The 23,859-nt window shown below is 50.9% G+C and overlaps 1 protein-coding gene across 2 annotated transcripts in view; it reads right to left on the reverse strand.

The window, feature by feature from the left end:
- The window catches only part of LOC142922665 (elongation factor 1-alpha 2), a 65,840-nt gene that overhangs the window by 33,006 nt on the left and 8,975 nt on the right, over positions 1 to 23,859 (reverse strand). The window contains exons 2-3 of one of the 2 annotated variants that reach the window (XM_076063499.1): positions 5,333 to 5,529; positions 2,917 to 3,096 (exon numbers count right to left, since the gene is read on the reverse strand). In XM_076063499.1, coding sequence (XP_075919614.1) covers positions 2,917 to 3,096; positions 5,333 to 5,476 — 324 coding nt within the window. In that variant the 5' untranslated portion in view covers positions 5,477 to 5,529. Of the gene's footprint in view, positions 1 to 2,723; positions 3,097 to 5,332; positions 5,530 to 23,859 lie in introns of those variants that run through there. The other variant, XM_076063498.1, reaches the window with a different exon arrangement.

Below are 23,859 nucleotides of genomic sequence, written 5' to 3' on the forward strand. Positions count from 1 at the left end.
AATGCACTGCAGCACCACACTGTATCACCACACTGTATCACAATGCACTGTAGCACCACACTGTATCACCACACTGTATGACAATGCACTGTAACACCACACTGTATCATCACACTGTATCACAATGCACTGCAGCACCACACTGTATCACCACACTGTATCACAATGCACTGTAGCACCACACTGTATCACCACACTGTATCACAATGCACTGTAGCACTACACTGTAGCACCACACTGTATTGCAATGCACTGTAGCACCACACTGTATCACAATGCACTGTAGCATCACACTGTAGCACCACACTGTATTGCAATGCACTGTAGCTGCACACTGTATCACAATGCACTGTAAAACAACACTGTAGCACCACACTGTATCACAATGCACTGTAGCACCACACTGTACCACAATGCACTGTATCACCACACTGTATCACAGCACACTGTAGCACCACACTGTATCACAATACACTGTAGCACCACACTGTATCACAATGCACTGCAGCACCACACTGTACCACAATGCACTGTATCACCCCACTGTATCACAATACACTGTAGCACCACACTGTATCACAATACACTGTATCACCACACTGTATCACAATGCACTGTATCACCACACTGTATCACAATGCACTGTACCACAATACACTGTATCACCACACTGTACCACAATGCACTGCAGCACCACACTGCATCACCACACTGTATCACAATGCACTGTAGCACCACACTGTATCACCACACTGTATCACAATGCACTGTAGCACCACACTGTATCACCACACTGTATCACAATGCACTGCAGCACCACACTGTATCACCACACTGTATCACAATGCACTGTAGCACCACACTGTATCACCACACTGTATCACAATGCACTGTACCACCACACTGTATCACAATGCACTGTAGCACCACACTGTATCACCACACTGTATCACCACACTGTATCACAATGCACTGCAGCACCACACTGTATCACCACACTGTATCACAATGCACTGTAGCACCACACTGTATCACCACACTGTATCACAATGCACTGTAACACCACACTGTATCACCACACTGTATCACAATGCACTGCAGCACCACACTGTATCACCACACTGTATCACAATGCACTGTATCACCACACTGTATCACCACACTGTATCACAATGCACTGTAGCACCACACTGTATCACCACACTGTATCACAATGCACTGCAGCACCGCACTGTATCACCACACTGTATCACAATGCACTGTAGCACCACACTGTATCACAATACACTGTATCACCACACTGTATCACAATGCACTGTATCACCACACTGTATCACCACACTGTATCACAATACACTGTATCACCACACTGTATCACAATACACTGTAGCACCACACTGTATCACACTGCACTGTAGCACCACACTGTATCACAATGCAATGATGGTGATGATGATGGTGGTGATGGTGATGATGATGGTGGTGATGGTGGTGATGATGATGATGGTGGTGATGGTGATGATAGTGATGGTGGTGATGGTGATGGTGGTGATGATGATGGTGGTGATTGTGGTGATGATGGTGATGGTGGTGATGATGGTGATGGTGGTGATGATGGTGATGGTGGTGACGATGGTGATGATGGTGATGATAGTGATGATGGTGATGGTGATGATAGTGATGATGGTGATGAGATGATTGTGATGGTGATGAAGGTGATGGTGGTGATGATGGAGATGATGATGGTGGTGATGATGGTGGTGATGATGATGATGATGGTGGTGATGATGGAGATGTTGATGGTGATGGTGATGATGGTGGTGATGATGGTGACGATGGTGATGATGGTGGTGATGATGGTGACGATGGTGATGATAGTGGTGATGATGGAGATGATGGTGATGATGGTGACGGTGTCTCACCTGCGAGGTGCCGGTGATCATGTTCTTGATGAAGTCGCGATGTCCTGGTGCATCGATGATGGTGATGGTGATGATGGTGGTGGTGATGGTGGTGATGATGGTGATGATGATGGTGGTGATGGTGATGATGGTGCTGGTGATGATGATGGTGGTGATGATGGAGATGATGATGGTGGTGATGATGGAGATGAAGGTGATGGTGGTGATGATGGAGATGATGATGGTGGTGATGATGGAGATGAAGGTGATGGTGGTGATGATGGAGATGATGATGGTGGTGATGATGGTGACGATGGTGATGATGATGGTGGTGATGATGGAGATGATGATGGTGGTGATGATGGTGACGGTGTCTCACCTGCGAGGTGCCGGTGATCATGTTCTTGATGAAGTCGCGATGTCCTGGTGCATCGATGATGGTGATGGTGATGATGGTGGTGATGGTGGTGATGGTGGTGATGATGGTGATGATGATGGTGGTGATGATGGTGATGGTGGTGATGATGATGGAGATGATGATGGTGATGATGGTGACGGTGTCTCACCTGCGAGGTGCCGGTGATCATGTTTTTAATGAAGTCGCGATGTCCTGGTGCATCGATGATGGTGATGTAGAACTTCTGTGTCTCGAACTTCCACAGCGAGATGTCGATGGTGGTGATGATGGAGATGATGATGGTGATGATGATGGTGATGATGATGGTGGTGATGATGGAGATGATGATGGTGATGATGATGATGGTGATGATGATGGAGATGATGATGGAGATGGTGATGGTGATGATGGTGACGGTGTCTCACCTGCGAGGTGCCGGTGATCATGTTTTTAATGAAGTCGCGATGTCCTGGTGCATCGATGATGGTGATGTAGAACTTCTGCGTCTCGAACTTCCACAGCGAGATGTCGATGGTGGTGATGATGGAGATGATGATGGTGATGATGATGGTGGTGATGATGGAGATGATGATGGTCATGATGGTGACGGTGTCTCACCTGCGAGGTGCCGGTGATCATGTTTTTAATGAAGTCGCGATGTCCTGGTGCATCGATGATGGTGATGTAGAACTTCTGTGTCTCGAACTTCCACAGCGAGATGTCGATGGTGATGCCTCGCTCACGCTCCGCCTTCAGCTTGTCCAGCACCCACGCGTACTTGAACGAGCCCTTGCCCATCTGCCGTGGTGGTGATAGTGGTGGTGGTGGTGGTCGTGGTGGTGGTTGTAGTGGTGGTGGTCACGGTGGTGGTGGTGGCGGTGGTGGTGGTGGCCATGGAGGTGTTGGTAGTCGTGGTGGTGGTGGTGACGGTGGTGGTGGTATTGGTGGTGGTGGTCGTGGTGGTGGTGGTGGTGATGGTGGTGGTGGTGGTGGTAGTGGTGGTGGTGATGGTGGTGGTCGTGGTGGTGGTAGTGGTGGTGATGGTGGTGGTGGTCGTGGTGGTGGTAGTGGTTGTGGTGGTGGTGGTGATGGTGGTGGTGGTGGTTGTGGTGGTGGTGATGGTGGTAGTGGTCGTGGTGGTGGTGGTCGTGGTGATGGTCGTGGTGGTGACGGTGGTTGAGGTGGTGTTGATAGTGGTGGTGGTGGTGGTGGCGGTGGTGGTGGTGACGGTGGTGGTGGTGGCCATGGAGGTGTTGGTAGTCGTAGTGGTGGTGGTGGTGACGTTGGTGGTCGTGGTGGTGGTGGTGATGGTGGTGGTGGTCGTGGTGGTGGTCGTGGTGATGGTAGTGGTGGTGGTGGTTGAGGTGGTGACGGTGGTGGTGGTGACGGTGGTGGTGGTGGTGGTCGTGTTGGTGGTGTTTGTGGTGGTGGTGGTAGTAACAGTAGTGGTGGTAGCAATGGTGGTGTTGTTGATAGCAGTGGTGGTAGTAGTGGTTGGTGGTGGTGGTGATGGTTGCAATGGTGGTGGTGGTAGTTAGGGTAGCGGGGAGCGGTGGTGCAGCAGTTAGCACGCTGCACTCCGAGCCCGATTCCCGTTCACGGCTCGCTAACAGCACTTGCTCCAACAGTCTGCGTAGGCTACACGGGGGATCTTTGTCTTTGGTAGCGATGGTGGTGGTACCATCGGTATCACCAGAACTAGCATGAGCAGCAGCAACACCACCACCACCATCAACACCACCATCAACACCACCTCCACCACCACCACCTCCACCGCCACCACCTCCATCACCTCCACCACCACCACCACCATCAACACCACCTCCACCACCACCACCACCACCTCCATCACCTCCACCACCACCTCCACCACCACCACCACCACCACCACCTCCACCATCACCATCAACACCACCTCCACCACCACCACCTCCATCACCTCCACCACCACCTCCACCACCACCACCACCCCCACCACCACCACCATCACCACCATCACCTCCACCACCTCCATCACCTCCATCACCACCACCACAACCACCATCAACACCACCTCCACCACCTCCATCACCACCACCACCACCACCACCACCACCACCTCCACCACCACCACCACCATCACCTCCACCAACACAACCACCACCACCTCTACAACCACCACCACCTCCACCACAACCACCACCATCAACACCACCACCATCAACACCACCATCAACACCACCTCCACCACCACCATCAACACCACCTCCACCACCACCTCCATCACCACCACCTCCACCACCACCATCAACACCACCTCCACCACCACCTCCACCACCACCATCACCACCACCACCATCACCTCCACCACCACCACCTCCATCACCTCCATCACCACCACCACCACAACCACCACCATCAACATCACCTCCACCACCTCCATCACCACCACCTCCACCACCACCACCATCACCTCCACCACCTCCACTTCCACCACCTCCACCACCACCACAACCACCACCACCACAACCACCACCACCTCCACAACCACCACCACCTCCACCACAACCACCACCATCAACACCACCACCACCATCACCACAACCACCACCACAACCACCACTACCTCCATCACCACCACCTCCACCATCACCACCACCACTATCACCACCACTACCACCTCCACCTCCACCACCACAACCTCCATCACCTCCATCACCACCACCACCACAACCACCACCATCAACACCACCTCCACCACCTCCATCACCACCACCTCCACCACCACCACCATCACCTCCACCACCTCCACCACCACCACCACCACCACCACAACCACCACCACCTCCACAACCACCACCACCTCCACCACAACCACCACCATCAACACCACCACCACCATCACCACAACCACCACCACAACCACCACTACCTCCATCACCACCACCTCCACCATCACCACCACCACCACCACCATCACCACCACTACTACCACCACCATAACCACCACCACAACAACCACCACAACCACCACCACAACCACCACCACCCTCACCTCTGCCGCCTCCTTCTCGAACTTCTCGATAGTCCTCTTGTCGATGCCGCCGCACTTGTAGATGAGGTGCCCCGTGGTGGTCGACTTCCCCGAGTCCACGTGGCCGATGACCACGATGTTGATGTGGATCTTCTCCTTCCCCATGGTGCTCGCCTTGCCTTGGTGCACGCCAATCGATCTCCGCTCGCCCAGCCCCTCTGGGCTCGCACGCACAGAGCCGAGGGGTTGACGGATCACGAACACGCATCGCCCCCGCGGTGGTTGTGGTGTGGTGGTAGTGGTGGTGGTTGTGATGGTGGTGGTGATGGTGTTGGGTGAACACAGTATGGTGGTGGTTGTGGTGTTTGTGGTGGTGTTTGTGATGGTGGTGGTGATGATGGGTGAACACAGTATGGTGGTGGTTGTGGTGGTTGTGGTGATGGTGGTGGTGATGGTGGGTGAACACAGTATGGTGGTGGTTATAGTGGTTGTTGTGGTGGTTGTGGTTGTTATGATGGTGATGGTGGTGATTGTTGTGATAGTGGTGGTGATGGTGGTGGTTGTGGTGGTGGTTGTGGTGGTGGTGGTGATGGGGGTGGTGATGGTGGTGGTGATGGTGGGTGAGCACAGTATGGTGGTGGTTGTGGTGTTTGTGGTGGTGATTGTGATGGTGGTGGTGATGGTGGTGGTGATGGTGGGTGAGCACAGTATGGCGGTGGTTATAGTGGTTGTTGTGGTGGTTGTGGTTGTTATGATGGTGATGGTGGTGATTGTTGTGATAGTGGTGGTGATGGTGGTGGTTGTGGTGGTGGTGATGGGGGTGGTGATGGTGGGTGAACACAGTATGGTGGTGGTTGTGGTGGGATGGTGGTGGTGGTTGTAGTGGTGGTTGCGATGGTGGTGGGTGAACACAGTATGGTGGTGGTGTTTGTGGTGGTGGTTGTGATGGTGGTTGTGGCTATTGTGCTGGTGGTTATAGTGGTTGTTGTGGTGGTTGTGGAGGTTGTGGTGGTTGTCGTTGTTATTATGGTGATGGTTGTGGTTGTTGTGATAGTGGTTGTTGTGGTTGTTATGATGGTGATGGTGGTGGTTGTGGTTGTTGTGCTTGTTGTGATGGTGGTTGTGGTTATTGTGATGGTGGTGGTTATAGTGGTTGTTGTGATAGTGGTTGTTGTGGTGGTTGTGGTTGTTATGATGGTGGTGATGTTGGTTGTGGAGGTTGTGGTGGTGGAGGTTGTGGTGATGGTGGTGGTTGTGGTTGTTGTGATGGTGGGGGTTATAGTGGTTGTTGTGGTGGTTGTGGTTGTTATGATGGTGGCGATGGTGGTTGTGGAGGTTGTGGTGGTGGAGGTTGTGGTGATGATGGTGATGGTGGTGATTGTTGTGGTGGTGGTGGTGATGTTGGTGGTTGTGGTGGTGGTTGTGATGGTGGTGGTTGTGGTTGTTGTGATGGTTGAGACAGTAACAGAGGCAGTTTCTGGTCGCGTCATGGTGGAACCAGCGGGTCACTGGGCGCTTGTTGCTCGGGAAGAGAGAAGAGAGATGAGATGTTGACTACCTCGCCAGATACACACGAGGTCGTGGGTCTCCACCCCTCACCCTGACGATGACTGAGTGAGTGGGTGAGATGTTGACTACCTCGCTAGGTACACACGAGGTCGTGGGTCTCCACCCCTCACCCTAAACGATGTCTGAGTGAGTGGGTGAGATGTTGACTACCTCGCCAGGTACACAGGAGGTCGTGGGTCTCCACCCCTCACCCTGATGATGTCTGAGTGAGTGGGTGAGATGTTTACTACCTCGCCTGGTACACAGGAGGTCGTGGGTCTCCACCCCTCACCCTGACGATGACTGAGTGAGTGGGTGAGATGTTGACCCTGACGATGACTGAGTGAGTGGGTGAGATGTTGACTACCTCACCAGGTACGCAGGACGTCGTGGGTCTCCACCCCTCACCCTGACGATGACTGAGTGAGTGGGTGAGATGTTGACTACCTCGCCTGGTACACAAGAGGTCGTGGGTCTCCACCCCTCAACCTGACGATGACTGAGTGAGTGGGTGAGATGTTGACTACCTCGCCAGGTACACAGGAGGTCGTGGGTCTCCACCCCTCACCCTGACGATGACTGAGTGAGTGGGTGAGATGTTTACTACCTCGCCTGGTACACAGGAGGTCGTGGGGGAGATGTTGACTACCTCGCCAGGTACACACGAGGTCGTGGGTCTCCACCCCTCACCCTGACGATGTCTGAGTGAGTGGGTGAGATGTTGACTACCTCGCCTGGTACACAGGAGGTCGTGGGTCTCCACCCCTCACCCTGACGATGACTGAGTGAGTGAGTGAGATGTTGACCCTGACGATGACTGAGTGAGTGGGTGAGATGTTGACTACCTCGCCAGGTACACAGGACGTCGTGGGTCTCCACCCCTCACCCTGACGATGTCTGAGTGAGTGGGTGAGATGTTGACTACCTCGCCTGGTACACAGGAGGTCGTGGGTCTCCACCCCTCACCCTGACGATGACTGAGTGAGTGGTGAGATGTTGACTACCTCGCCTGGTCCACACGAGTTCGTGGGTTCGATCCTGACCCCTGGCGATGTCTGAGTGAGTGGGTGAGATGTTGACTACCTCGCCTGGTCCACACGAGGTCGTGGGTCTCCACCCCTCACCCTGACGATGACTGATTGAGTGGGTGAGATGTTGACTACCTCGCCTGGTACACACGAGGTCGTGGGTTCGATTTGTCTCCCTCCACATTTAGAATAAACATCACACGTGTAGATGATTTGGATGCTGCTATAAATTGCCACGCGACTTTGCACAGCTTACCGGTGTTTGCGTATTCTGTTTGTGTTTGTTGTTGTTATTGTAGCGGTCTGACCCCTTGCCCCCTACTGGAACATCTCGCGAAAAAAGAGCTTTATAGCTTTTCGGATTCGTCCTCCTGCTGCTGATTCACTTTGGTTGAGCAGCTATCATTTGATAAAGACTCCAACGTTAAAGTCTTCCATAGACTCCAACGTCAAAGTCTCCCATAGATTCCAATGTTAAAGTCTCCCATAGACTCCAATGTTAAATTCTCCCATAGATTCCAATGTTAAAGTCTCCCATAGACTCCAATGTTAAAGTCTCCCATAGACTCCAATGCTAAAGTCTCCCATAGACTCCAATGTTAAAGTCTCCCATAGACTCCAATGTTAAAGTCTCCCATAGACTCCAATGTTAAAGTCTCCCATAGACGCCAATGTCAAAGTCTCCCATAGACTCCAATGTTAAAGTCTCCCATAGACTCCAATGTTAAAGTCTCCCATAGACTCCAATGTTAAAGTCTCCCATAGACTCCAATGTTAGAGTCTCCCATAGACTCCAATGTTAAAGTCTCCCATAGACTCCAATGTTAATGTCTCTACCCATAGACTCCAATGTTAAAGTATTCCATAGACTCCAATGTTAAAGTCTCCCATAGACTCCAATGTTAGAGTCTCCCATAGACTCCAATGTTAAAGTCTCCCATAGACTCCAATGTTAAAGTCTCCCATAAACTCCAATGTCAAAGTCTCCAATAGACTCCAACGTTAAAGACTCCCATAGACTCGAATGTCAAAGTCTCCCATAGACTCCAATGTTAAAGTCTCCCATAGACTCCAATGTTAAAGTCTCCCATAAACTCCAATGTCAAAGTCTCCAATAGACTCCAACGTTAAAGACTCCCATAGACTCCAATGTCAAAGTCTCCCATAGACCCCAATGTTAAAGTCTCCCATAGACTCCAATGTTAAAGTCTCCCATAGACTCCAATGTTAAAGTCTCCCATAGACTCCAATGTTAAAGTCTCCCATAGACTCCAATGTTAGAGTCTCCCATAGACTCCAATGTTAAAGTCTCCCATAGACTCCAATGTTAAAGTCTCTACCCATAGACTCCAATGTTAAAGTCTCCCATAGACTCCAATATTAAAGTCTCCCATAGACTCCAATGTTAGAGTCTCCCATAGACTCCAATGTTAAAGTGTCCCATAGACTCCAATGTTAGAGTCTCCCATAGACTCCAATGTTAAAGTCTCCCATAGATTCCAATGTTAAAGTCTCCCATAGACTCCAATGTTAAAGTCTCCCATAGACTCCAATGTTAGAGTCTCCCATAGACTCCAATGTTAAAGTCTCCCATAGACTGCAATGTTAAAGTCTCCCATAGACTCCAATGTTAGAGTCTCCCATAGACTCCAATGTTAAAGTCTCCCATAGACTCCAATGTTAGAGTCTCCCATAGACTCCAATGTTAAAGTCTCCCATAGACTCCAATGTTAAAGTCTCCCATAGACTCCAATGTTAAAGTCTCCCATAGACCCCAATGTTAAAGTCTCCCATAGACCCCAATGTTAGAGTCTCTACCCATATACTCCAATGTTAAAGTCTCTACCCATAGACCCCAATGTTAAAGTCTCCCATAGACCCCAATGTTAGAGTCTCTACCCATAGACTCCAATGTCCAAATTAAATAATTTGTTAGGGAGTTTCCACGCACGGAGGCTGCTGTTGCGACTGCTATCCCGTCTGCTGTCACCAGGAGCTGCTGTTGCTGCAGCTATCCTGTCGGCTATGGCCAGGAGCTGCTGTTGCTGCAGCTATCCCGTCGGCTATGGCCAGGAGCTGCTGTTGCTGCAGCTATCCTGTCGGCTATGGCCAGGAGCTGCTGTTGCTGCAGCTATCACGTCGGCTATGGCCAGAAGCTGCTGTTGCTACAGCTATCCCGTCTGCTGTAGCCAGGAGCTGCTGTTGCTGCAGCTATCCCGTCAGCTGTCGCCAGGAGCTGCTGTTGCTGCAGCTATCTCGTCAGCTATCAACAGGAGCTGCTGTTCCTGCAGCTATCCCGTCGGCTATCAACAGGAGCTGCTGTTCCTGCAGCTATCCCATCGGCTATAACCAGGAGCTGCTGTTGCTGCAGCTATCCCGTCGGCTATTGCCAGGAGCTGCTGTTGCGACTGCTATCCCGTCGGCTATAACCAGGAGCTGCTGTTGCGACTGCTATCCCGTCAGCTATGGCCAGGAGCTGCTGTTGCCACAGGTATCCCGTTGGCTATGGCCAGGAGCTGCTGTTGCTGCAGCTATCCCGTCGGCTATGGCCAGGAGCTGCTGTTGCTGCTCTTCCGTCAGCTGTCGCCAGGAGCTGCTGTTGCGACTGCTATCCCGTCGGCTATGGCCAGGAGCTGCTGTTGCTGCAGCTATCCCGTCGGCTAAGGCCAGGAGCTGCTGTTGCTGCAGCTATCCCGTCGGCTGTCACCAGGAGTCGCTGTTGCTACTGCTATCCCGTCAGCTGTCACCAGGAGTCGCTGTTGCGACTGCTATCCTGTCAGCTGTCGCTAGGAGCTGCTGTTGCTGCAGCTATCCCGTCATCTGTCACCAGGAGCTGCTGTTGCTGCAGCTATCCCGTCAGATATGGCCAGGAGCTGCTGTTGCGACTGCTATCCCGTCGGCTATCGCCAGGAGCCGCCGTGCGGAAATATATAACAGCAGTGAAGTACCTCTAAAAGCGTGATGATGATGACGTCGATTGTATATATGGAGGGGGGAAAAACCGGAGGGCCAGGAGAAAAATCCACGCGACCATCACGGGGAGAGAGAGAAGCAGACTCCAAATATACAGCAGCGGGCGTCAGGTTCCGGGATGGAACCCACGACCTCCTGTACACCAGGCGAGGTAGTCAACATCTCATAGCCATCGTGATGATGATGATGAGAGAGAGAGACACTCAAACTCCACATCTACAGCAGCAGCAGCAGGCATCGTGAGGGTCGCGATTAAACCCACGACCTCCTGTAGACCAGGTGAGGTAGTTAACATCTCATAGCCACCGTGATGATGAGAGAGAGAGATGCAGACTCCAAATATACAGCAGCAGCAGCAGGCATCGTGAGGATTGGGATTGAACCTACGACCTCCTGTACACCAAGCGAGGTAGTCAACATCTCATAGCCACCGTGATGATGATGATGAGAGAGAGAGACTCAAACTCCACATCTACAGCAGCAGCAGCAGGCATCGTGAGGATTGGGATTGAACCTACGACCTCCTGTACACCAGGCGAGGTAGTCAACATCTCATAACCACCGTGATGATGATGATGAGAGAGAGAGACTCAAACTCCACATCTACAGCAGCAGCAGCAGCAGGCATCGTGAGGATTGGGATTGAACCTACGACCTCCTGTACACCAGGCGAGGTAGTCAACATCAATCCGGTACGAAGACCAGCGGGAGGGGTTGGTCAATGCCGTCACACTAATAACAAGGGGCGTGGATTGCTGCTTCGTGGGCTATTCACAGTGGTTTCTTGCAGCCAGGGAGGGTATTGAAGGCACTTTTGATAATAGGTTGTTCCCGTTTTATCTGGCAACAAAACGCAGCTGTGTTAAGATGTTAAAACACCAAACCGAAACCTTTAACAAGGAATCGCGTGGTGCATTGAACCACAATATTTGCGGTCAGAATGAAAAAAATAACAACACACTATGATAATCGAATTGGCATTGTCCTTGAAACTGATTGGTCCACACCAGAGACGGCTTTTTTCTTTTGAGCCTCGTCTCAAACGGTGCTAGACCAGAGGACGCCAAAAGGCGTCACACAGCTCAAAGACAACGCCACTATCAGAGTATTGAGGGCTCGTGGTGAGCATCTACATCATTAGACCTCCTTTGTCAGTACCAAACAATATTAATAATAGAGTTTGTCCCCTTTTTGTCTGGCAACAAATCTGAAACCTTTTGACAAGGAATCACGTGGTGCATTACCCACAATACACTTGTTAAAATACAAAAAAACACACTGATAATGTATATGCATTGTCCTTGAATCTGATTGGTCCACACCAGAGACGGCTTTTTCTTTTGAGCCTCGTCTCAAACGGTGCTAGACCAGAGGACGCCAAAAGGCGTCACACAGCTCAAAGACAACGCCACTATCAGAGTATTGAGGGCTCGTGGTGAGCATCTACATCATTAGACCTCCTCTGCCGGTACCAGAATACAATAATAGAGTTTGTCCCCTTTTTGTCTGGCAACAAATCTGAAACCTTTTGACAAGGAATCACGTGGTGCATTACCCACAATACACTTGTTAAAATACAAAAAAACACACTGATAATGTATATGCATTGTCCTTGAATCTGATTGGTCCACACCAGAGACGGCTTTTTCTTTTGAGCCTCGTCTCAAACGGTGCTAGACCAGAGGACGCCAAAAGGCGTCACACAGCTCAAAGACAACGCCACTATCAGAGTATTGAGGGCTCGTGGTGAGCATCTACATCATTAGACCTCCTTTGTCAGTACCAAACAATATTAATAATAGAGTTTGTCCCCTTTTTGTCTGGCAACAAATCTGAAACCTTTTGACAAGGAATCACGTGGTGCATTACCCACAATACACTTGTGGTCAAAATACAAACAACCACACTGATAATGTATATGCATTGTCCTTGAATCTGATTGGTCCACACCAAAGACAGTTTTCTTTTGAGCCTCGTCTCAAACGGTGCTAGACCAGAGGACGCCAAAAGGCGTCACACAGCCCAAAGACAACGCCACTATCAGAGTATTGAGGGCTCGTGGTGAGCATCTACATCATTAGACCTCCTTTGTCAGTACCAAACAATATTAATAATAGAGTTTGTCCCCTTTGTTTCTGGCGACAAAACTGGCGTAGCTGAGATGCTGAAACTACCAAAACGAAATCTTCTGCAGGGGATCTTAGCAAAGCTGTTCCTGTTTGTTGCCGGGGGAAAAAAAATGGGTGGAGGGGAGCGGCAAAAACCCTGCAGCATCAATCTTGATTCGAAACTTTCGTGAGTGCAGGTGCCCAAACTCGCTGGCCCTGTCGGTAGAGTCATCACGTGGGGTAGAAAGACAATAGATCACGTGACGTTCCGTGCGCAGCACAAGCATTCGTCATGAGGTTGGGACAATGCTGCGGCTGTCCCGCCTGGCGATGCCCGCTTGCGTTGAGCCCGAAACGTCACGTGACCTGTTTCGTTTTCTACCCACGTGACTTTACAGGAAGAAGCACAGTGCCTATTATTATTATGATTATATTTTGGTGATGGCAAAGGGGATCCCATGATGAAGGCCCTTCTGTTGGGTACCGAACCACTGCTAGCCCCGCCCCCCCACCCTCGGCCCCGCCCCCCCACCCTCGGCCCCGCCCCCCACCACCCTCGGCCCCGCCCCCACACCCACCCCACCCACCCCACCCACTCCCACACCCACTCCACCCACCCCCAGCCCCACCCCCCACACTCTCAGCCCTGCCCCCACCCCCACCCCACCCACTCCCACCCTCACCCCCACACCCACTCCACCCCACCCCACCCCACACCCACCCACTCCACCCACCCACACCCCACCCCACCCACTCCCATCCCCACACCACCCACACCCACCCACACCACCCACACCCACCCACTCCACCCACCACTAGCCCCACACTCACACCCACCCCCACTCCACCCACACCCCCACCCACCCCCACTCCACCCACACCCCCACTCCACCCACTCCACCCACTCCACCCACCCCGCACAGCGATTCAAATTTCCTTCCAACGTGTGGTAAGGGAGCCGCCTGACCCTTGCTCGCCTCCGCTCCACGCCACTCCCATCCCCACACCCACCCACTCCACCCACCACTAGCCCCACACTCACACCCACCCCCACTCCACCCACACCCCCACCCACCCCCACTCCACCCACCCCCACTCCACCCACTCCACCCACTCCACCCACCCCGCACAGCGATTCAAATTTCCTTCCAACGTGTGGTAAGGGAGCCGCCTGACCCTTGCTCGCCTCCGCTCCACGCCACTCCCATCCCAACACCACCCACACCCACCCACACCACCCACACCCACCCACTCCACCCACCACTAGCCCCACACTCACACCCACCCCCACCCACCCCACCCCCACCCACCCCCACTCCACCCACCCCCACTCCACCCACTCCACCCACCCCGCACAGCGATTCAAATTTCCTTCCAACGTGTGGTAAGGGAGCCGCCTGACCCTTGCTCGCCTCCGCTCCACGCCACTCCCATCCCCACACCCACCCACTCCACCCACCACTAGCCCCACACTCACACCCACCCCCACCCACCCCACCCCCACCCACCCCCACTCCACCCACACCCCCACTCCACCCACTCCACCCACTCCACCCACCCCGCACAGCGATTCAAATTTCCTTCCAACGTGTGGTAAGGGAGCCGCCTGACCCTTGCTCGCCTCCGCTCCATGCCACAAGCTTCGGCCAGTGACGTGCCAGCAGCTGAGTTTCAACTTTCACCGGCTTTGTTTGAATACCCCAATAGGGGGGTTTTGTTTTTACCCTTTTACCTGGCACCAGAGCTGACGTCCTTTATACGAGGGGACCATGTTTTACAATAACCACAACACACGAGCAATCGAAATATAAAATATATAACAAGAGAAAAATCAACGAGAGACAACTCTGATCATCATATTGGCACTGCCCTTGAGTTTGATTGGTCCACACCCGAGACGGCTTTTCTTAGAGCCCTTGAGTTCTCCACATCGGTGTTGGACCAGATGACGACAAAAGGCGTTTCAACGTCTTAGGGGACGTCCATGAATGACGTCACACCCCCCCAACCCCCACCCACCTCCCACCACTTCGTCACACGACGTCACAAAAAGCCAGACCTTCCCCCCTCAAATATGACGTCACAAAGCTCTGCCCACCACCCCCCTCCCCCACCCCCCCCAAAAAAAATATAAATATAAAAAACATTCTTCAAATCGCTTTGAACTATTGTCGTTGTAGTTGCGTGCTTAACGCGTTGTCTGTATTTATTTAAAGTCGCGCATTTTGATGTGACGTCACATTTCTAAAACCCCCTACCCCCCCCCCCCTTCATCACACAACGTCACAAACGTCTGACCGCCCCCCCCCACACACCCCCTAGGTGCTTGACGTCATTTATGGACGGCCCCATATTACACCTCGACAAGATGTTCGGGCTCCACCCACCCGCCATGTAGTGGCTATTTCATTTAAGAAGCGACGTTGGCTATCCACGTGACCATAGCTGCCCGACGAAGTGACGGCTTACCATCGCCATCACGTGGACATTAATAGCAGCAGCAGCAGCAGGCAAATAACTCTCGGGACGCGTCACGTGGATTCTAAATGTGGAGGGGAAAAACACGGGGAGAGAGAGACTCCAAATATACAGCAGCAGCAGCAGCAATAGGCGTCGTCAGGGTCGGGATCGAACCCACGACCTCCTGTACACCAGGCGAGGTAGTCAACATCTCATAGCCATCGTGATGATGATGATGAGAGAGAGACACTCAAACTCCACATCTACAGCAGCAGCAGCAGGCATCGTGAGGGTCCGGGATCGAACCCACGACCTCCTGTACACCAGGCGAGGTAGTCAACATCTCATAGCCATCGTGATGATGATGATGAGAGAGAGAGAGACGCAGACTCCAAATATACAGCAGCAGCAGGCATCGTCAGGGTCGGGATCGAACCTACTACCTCCTGTACACCAGGCGAGGTAGTCAACATCTCCTAGCCACCGTGATGATGATGATGAGAGAGAGAGACACAGACTCCAAATATACAGCAGCAGCAGCAACAGGCGTCGTCAGGGTCGGGATCGAACCTACGACCTCCTGTGTACCAGGCGAGGTAGTCAACATCTCCTAGCCACCGTGATGATGATGAGAGAGAGAGACACTCAGACTCCACATCTACAGCAGCAGGCATCGTCAGGGTCGGGATCGAACCTACGATCTCCTGTACATCAGGCGAGGTAGTCAACATCTCATAGCCATCGTGATGATGATGATGAGAGAGAGAGACGCAGACTCCAAATATACAGCAGCAGCAGGCATCGTCAGGATCGGGATCGAACCTACGACCTCCTCTATACTAGGCGAGGTAGTTAACATCTCCTAGCCACCATGATGATGATGAGAGAGACACGCAGACTCCAAATATGCAGCAGCAGCAGGCATTGTCAAGGTCGGGATGGAACATACGACCTCCAGTACACCAGGCGAGGTAGTAAACATCTCATAGCCACCGTGATGATGATGATGATGAGAGAGAGAGACACTCAAACTCCACATCTACAGCAGCAGCAGCAGGCATCGTGAGGATCGGGGTAGAACCCACGACCTCCTGCACACCAGGTGAGGTAGTCAACATCTCATAGCCACCGTGATGATGATGATGAGAGAGAGACACTCAAACTCCACATCTACAGCAGCAGCAGCAGGCATCGTGAGGATCGGGGTAGAACCCACGACCTCCAGCACACCGGGCGAGGTAGTCAACATCTCATAGCCACCGTGATGATGATGATGATGAGAGAGACACGCAGACTCCACATCTACAGCAGCAGCAGGCATCGTGAGGATCGGGATCGAACCCACGACCTCCTGCACACCAGGCGAGGTAGTCAACATCTCATAGCCACCGTGAAGCCCCAAAATCTATCGTTGTTTTAATGTCTATTAAATCGTCACCTGGTGAGCGACTGACTTCCGTTGGCGTCTAGGAAAGGACCTCAACCACGTGGCCAATCTCGGGATAATTCCTGCCTTGTATCCCCTAGAAGCCTAATCCATGAACATATAACCATGGTGTTGTTTGTTTTGTTTAAAAATCTTATTGGACCTCCAGCTGGCGAGCGACCGACTTCCATTTCGGACCTGCTAAAGGCCTCAACCACGTGGCCAATCTCGGGCAAAACCTTCCTTGCATCCCTTGTAAGCTTAATCGAGTAAACATGTAAATATAATTTTGATTTAAAGCTTTCGTGAATGCAGGGATTCATATTCTTGGTTGTTTCCGGTAAAGTCACCACGTAAGAAGGGAAACGATAAAATAATAAAAATATAAAAAACAATAAAAATTATAAAACAATAAATTATTGTTTCATATTTTTATGATCTCATTGTTTCCCTTGTACGTGGCTTTACCGAAAGAACCAAGAATATGTAAAAATAATGTCGTTGTTTTGTTTTAATATCTCATTGGACCTCCGGCTGGCGAGCGAGCGAGCGACTTCCATTTCGGGGGCGTTACCACAAAGGGGCTCGAGCCACGTGGCCCCGCGACCAATCAGATCTGGAGCCACGGGGGGGGGGTGGTGGTGGGAGTGTAGGGGTGGGTCACGCCCTGCAAGCTCTGCGCCGACGTCACCACCGCCGCGTCCAGCCAATAGGAGCCGCTCTAGGGAGCAGGCGGTGACGCTGTCCGCAAAGCCCCACCCCCACACTCGACTCTTGTCTCTCCAAGCGTAGAAGAGTGTGCTGGTTTTTGGCCTACTCTTCCGCGCTTAAGACCCAGTCAGCACGCGCATTCGGGGTGTGTGACGAGTTGTGTTTGTGCGTTGGGCTCCTATCACACCGTACGTAGCCCACCGTGCCAATCGCAGGTTCTAAAGAAATTAGTTTGGCTATCTCGACGATGATTTTAAAGTGCAGAAGAGCTCCCGAGTGACTTCCTGATATCGAAGGGAAGAGATCCATAGAGACCCACACAGAGATCCAGAGACCCATGTAGAACCATAGAGACCCACACAGAGATCCACAGACTCATGTAGAACCATAGAGATCCACACAGAGATCCAGAGACTCTTGTAGAACCATAGAGACCCACACAGAGATCCAGAGACTCTTGTAGAACCATAGAGACCCACACAGAGATCCACAGACTCATGTAGAACCATAGAGACCCACACAGAGACCCAGAGACTCATGTAGAACCATAGAGACCCAAACAGAGACCCACAGACTCATGTAGAACCATAGACACCCACACAGAGATCCAGAGACTCATGTAGAACCATAGAGACCCACACAGAGATCCACAGACTCATGTAGAACCATAGAGACCCACACAGAGATCCAGAGACTCATGTAGAACCATAGAGACCCACACAGAGATCCACAGACTCATGTAGAACCATAGAGACCCACACAGAGATCCACAGACTCATGTAGAACCATAGAGACCCACACAGAGATCCAGAGACTCATGTAGAACCATAGACACCCACAGAGAGATCCAGAGACTCATGTAGAACCATAGACACCCACACAGAGATCCACAGACTCATGTAGAACCATAGAGACCCACACAGAGATCCAGCGACTCATGTAGAACCATAGAGACCCACACAGAGATCCAGAGACTCATGTAGAACCATAGAGACCCACACAGAGATCCAGAGACTCATGTAGAACCATAGATACCCACACAGAGATCGAGAGACTCTTGTAGAACCATAGAGACCCAAACAGAGACCCACAGACTCATGTAGAACCATAGACACCCACACAGAGATCCAGAGACTCATGTAGAACCATAGAGACCCACACAGAGATCCACAGACTCATGTAGAACCATAGAGACCCACACAGAGATCCAGAGACTCATGTAGAACCATAGACACCCACAGAGAGATCCAGAGACTCATGTAGAACCATAGACACCCACACAGAGATCCACAGACTCATGTAGAACCATAGAGACCCACACAGAGATCCAGCGACTCATGTAGAACCATAGAGACCCACACAGAGATCCAGAGACTCATGTAGAACCATAGAGACCCACACAGAGATCCAGAGACTCATGTAGAACCATAGAGACCCACACAGAGATCCAGAGACCCATGTAGAACCATAGAGACCCACACAGAGATCCACAGACTCATGTAGAACCATAGAGATCCACACAGAGATCCAGAGACTCTTGTAGAACCATAGAGACCCACACAGAGATCCAGAGACTCTTGTAGAACCATAGAGACCCACACAGAGATCCACAGACTCATGTAGAACCATAGAGACCCACACAGAGACCCAGAGACTCATGTAGAACCATAGAGACCCAAACAGAGACCCACAGACTCATGTAGAACCATAGACACCCACACAGAGATCCAGAGACTCATGTAGAACCATAGAGACCCACACAGAGATCCACAGACTCATGTAGAACCATAGAGACCCACACAGAGATCCAGAGACTCATGTAGAACCATAGACACCCACAGAGAGATCCAGAGACTCATGTAGAACCATAGACACCCACTCAGAGATCCACAGACTCATGTAGAACCATAGAGACCCACACAAAGATCCAGCGACTCATGTAGAACCATAGAGACCCACACAGAGATCCAGAGACTCATGTAGAACCATAGAGACCCACACAGAGATCCAGAGACTCATGTAGAACCATAGAGACCCACACAGAGATCCACAGACTCGTGTAGAACCATAGACACCCACACATAGATCCAGAGACTCATGTAGAACCATAGAGACCCACACAGAGATCTAGAGACTCATGTAGAACCATAGAGACCCACACAGAGATCCAGAGACTCATGTAGAACCATAGAGACCCACACAGAGATGTAGAGACTCATGTAGAACCATAGAGACCCACACAGAGATCCACAGACTCCTGTAGAACCATAGACACCCACACAGAGATCCAGAGACTCATGTAGAACCATAGAGACCCACACAGAGATCCAGAGACTCATGTAGAACCATAGAGACCCACACAGAGATCCACAGACTCGTGTAGAACCATAGACACCCACACATAGATCCAGAGACTCATGTAGAACCATAGAGACCCACACAGAGATCTAGAGACTCATGTAGAACCATAGAGACCCACACAGAGATCCAGAGACTCATGTAGAACCATAGAGACCCACACAGAGATGTAGAGACTCATGTAGAACCATAGAGACCCACACAGAGATCCACAGACTCCTGTAGAACCATAGACACCCACACAGAGATCCACAGACTCATGTAGAACCATAGAGACCCACACAGAGATCCAGAGACTCCAATAGAACCATAGAGACCCACACAGAGATCCACAGACTCATGTAGAACCATAGAGACCCACACAGAGATCCAGAGACTCATGTAGAACCATAGACACCCACAGAGAGATCCAGAGACTCATGTAGAACCATAGACACCCACACAGAGATCCACAGACTCATGTAGAACCATAGAGACCCACACAGAGATCCACAGACTCCTGTAGAACCATAGACACCCACACAGAGATCCAGAGACTCATGTAGAACCATAGAGACCCACACAGAGATCCAGAGACTCATGTAGAACCATAGAGACCCACACAGAGATCCAGAGACTCATGTAGAACCATAGAGACCCACACAGAGACCCACAGCCTCATGTAGAACCATAGACACCCACACAGAGATACAGAGACTCATGTAGAACCATAGAGACCCACACAGAGATCCACAGACTCATGTAGAACCATAGACACCCACACAGAGATCCACAGACTCATGTAGAACCATAGACACCCACACAGAGATCCAGAGACTCATGTAGAACCATAGAGACCCACACAGAGATCCAGAGACTCATGTAGAACCATAGAGACCCACACAGAGATCCAGAGACTCATGTAGAACCATAGACACCCACACAGAGATCCACAGACTCATGTAGATCCATAGAGACCCACACAGAGATCCACAGACTCATGTAGAACCATAGAGACCCACACAGAGACCCACAGACTCATGTAAAACCATAGAGACCCACACAGAGATCCACAGACTCATGTAGAACCATAGAGACCCACACAGAGATCCAGAGACTCATGTAGAACCATAGAGACCTACACAGAGATCCACAGACTCATGTAGACCCATAGAGACCTACACAGAGATCCAGAGACTCATGTAGAATCATAGAGACCCACACAGAGATCCAGAGACTCATGTAGAACCATAGAGACCCACACAGAGATCCACAGACTCATGTAGAACCATAGACACCCACAGAGAGATCCAGAGAATCATGTAGAATCATAGAGACCCACACAGAGACCCACAGACTCATGTAGAACCATAGACACCCACACAGAGACCCACAGACTCATGTAGAACCATAGACACCCACAGAGAGATCCAAAGACTCATGTAGAACCATAGAGACCCACACAGAGACCCACAGACTCTTGTAGAACCATAGAGACCCACACAGAGATCCAGAGACTCATGAAGAACCATAGACACCCACACAGAGATCCACAGACTCATGTAGAACCATAGACACCCACACAGAGATCCACAGACTCATGTAGAACCATAGAGACCCACACAGAGACCCACAGACTCATGTAGATCCATAGAGACCCACACAGAGATCCACAGACTCATGTAGAACCATAAACACCCACACAGAGATCCAGAGACTCATGTAGAACCATAGAGACCCACACAGAGACCCACAGACTCATGTAGAACCATAGACACCCACACAGAGATCCAGAGACTCATGTAGAACCATAGAGACCCACACAGAGATCCACAGACTCATGTAGAACCATAGACACCCACACAGAGATCCAGAGACTCTTGTAGAACCATAGACACCCACACAGAGATCCACAGACTCATGTAGAACCATAGAGACCCACACAGAGATCCACAGACTCATGTAGAACCATAGACACCCACACAGAGATCCAGAGACTCATGCAGAACCATAGAGACCCACACAGAGATCCACAGACTCATGTAGAACCATAAAGACCCACACAGCGATCCAGAGACTCATGTAGAACCATAGAGACCCACACAGAGATCCACAGACTCATGTAGAACCATAGACACCCTCACAGAGATCCACAGACTCATGTAGAATCATAGAGACCCACACAGAGATCCACAGACTCATGTAGAACCATAGACACCCACACAGAGATCCACAGACTCATGTAGAACCATAGAGACCCACACAGAGATCCACATACTCATGTAGAACCATAGAGACCCACACAGAGATCCAGAGACTCATGTAGAACCATAGACACCCACACAGAGACCCACAGACTCATGTAGAACCATAGACACCCACACAGAGATCCAGAGACTCTTGTAGAACCATAGAGACCCACACAGAGATTCAGAGACTCATGTAGAACCATAGAGACCCACACAGAGATCCAGAGACTCATGTAGAACCATAGAGACCCACACAGAGATCCACAGACTCCTGTAGAACCATAGAGACTCACACAGAGATCCAGAGACTCATGTAGAACCATAGATACCCACACAGAGATCGAGAGACTCTTGTAGAACCATAGAGACCCACACAGAGATCCAGAGACTCTTGTAGAACCATAGACACCCACACAGAGATCTAGAGACTCATGTAGAACCATAGACACCCACACAGAGATCCACAGACTCATGTAGAACCATAGACACCCACACAGAGATCCACAGACTCATGTAGAACCATAGAGACCCACACAGAGATCCAGAGACTCATGTAGAACCATAGAGACCCACACAGAGATCCAGAGAATCATGTAGAACCATAGACACCCACACAGAGATCCACAGACTCATGTAAAACCATAGAGACCCACACAGAGATCCAGAGAATCATGTAGAACCATAGAGACCCACACAGAGATCCAGAGACTCATGTAGAACCATAGACACCCACACAGAGATCCACAGACTCATGTAGAATCATAGAGACCCACACAGAGATCCACAGACTCATGTAGAACCATAGAGACCCACACAGAGATCCAGAGACTCATGTAGAACCATAGACACCCACACAGAGATCTAGAGACTCATGTAGAACCATAGAGACCCACACAGAGATCCAGAGCCTCATGTAGAACCATAGAGACCCACACAGAGATCCACAGACTCATGTAGAACCATAGACACCCACACAGAGATCCACAGACTCATGTAGAACCATAGAGACCCACACAGAGACCCACAGACTCATGTAGAACCATAGAGACCCACACAGAGACCCACAGACTCATGTAGAACCATAGACACCCACACAGAGATCCAGAGACTCCTGTAGAATCATAGAGACTCACACAGAGATCGAGAGACTCATGTAGAACCATAGAGACCCACACAGAGATCCAGAGACTCTTGTAGAACCATAGAGACCCACACAGAGATCCACAAACTCATGTAGAATCATAGAGACCCATAGAGATCCAGAGACTCATGTGGAACCATAGACACCCACACAGAGATCCACAGACTCATGTAGAACCATAGACACCCACACAGAGACCCACAGACTCATGTAGAACCATAGAGACCCACACAGAGATCCAGAGACTCCAATAGAACCATAGAGACCCACACAGAGATTCAGAGACTCATGTAGAACCATAGACACCCACACAGAGATCCAGAGACTCATGTAGAACCATAGAGACCCACACAGAGACCCACAGACTCATGTAGAACCATAGAGACCCACACAGAGATCCAGAGACTCATGTAGAACCATAGAGACCCACACAGAGATCCACAGACTCCTGTAGAACCATAGACACCCACACAGAGATCCAGAGACTCATGTAGAACCATAGAGACCCACACAGAGATCCAGAGACTCATGTAGAACCATAGAGACCCACACAGAGACCCACAGACT

Source organism: Petromyzon marinus, unplaced genomic scaffold (genome assembly GCF_048934315.1).
Source record: "Petromyzon marinus isolate PM22_M1 ecotype Great Lakes invasive population unplaced genomic scaffold, UKy_Petmar_22M1.pri1.0 PM_Scaffold_138, whole genome shotgun sequence".
NCBI lineage: Eukaryota > Metazoa > Chordata > Hyperoartia > Petromyzontiformes > Petromyzontidae > Petromyzon > Petromyzon marinus.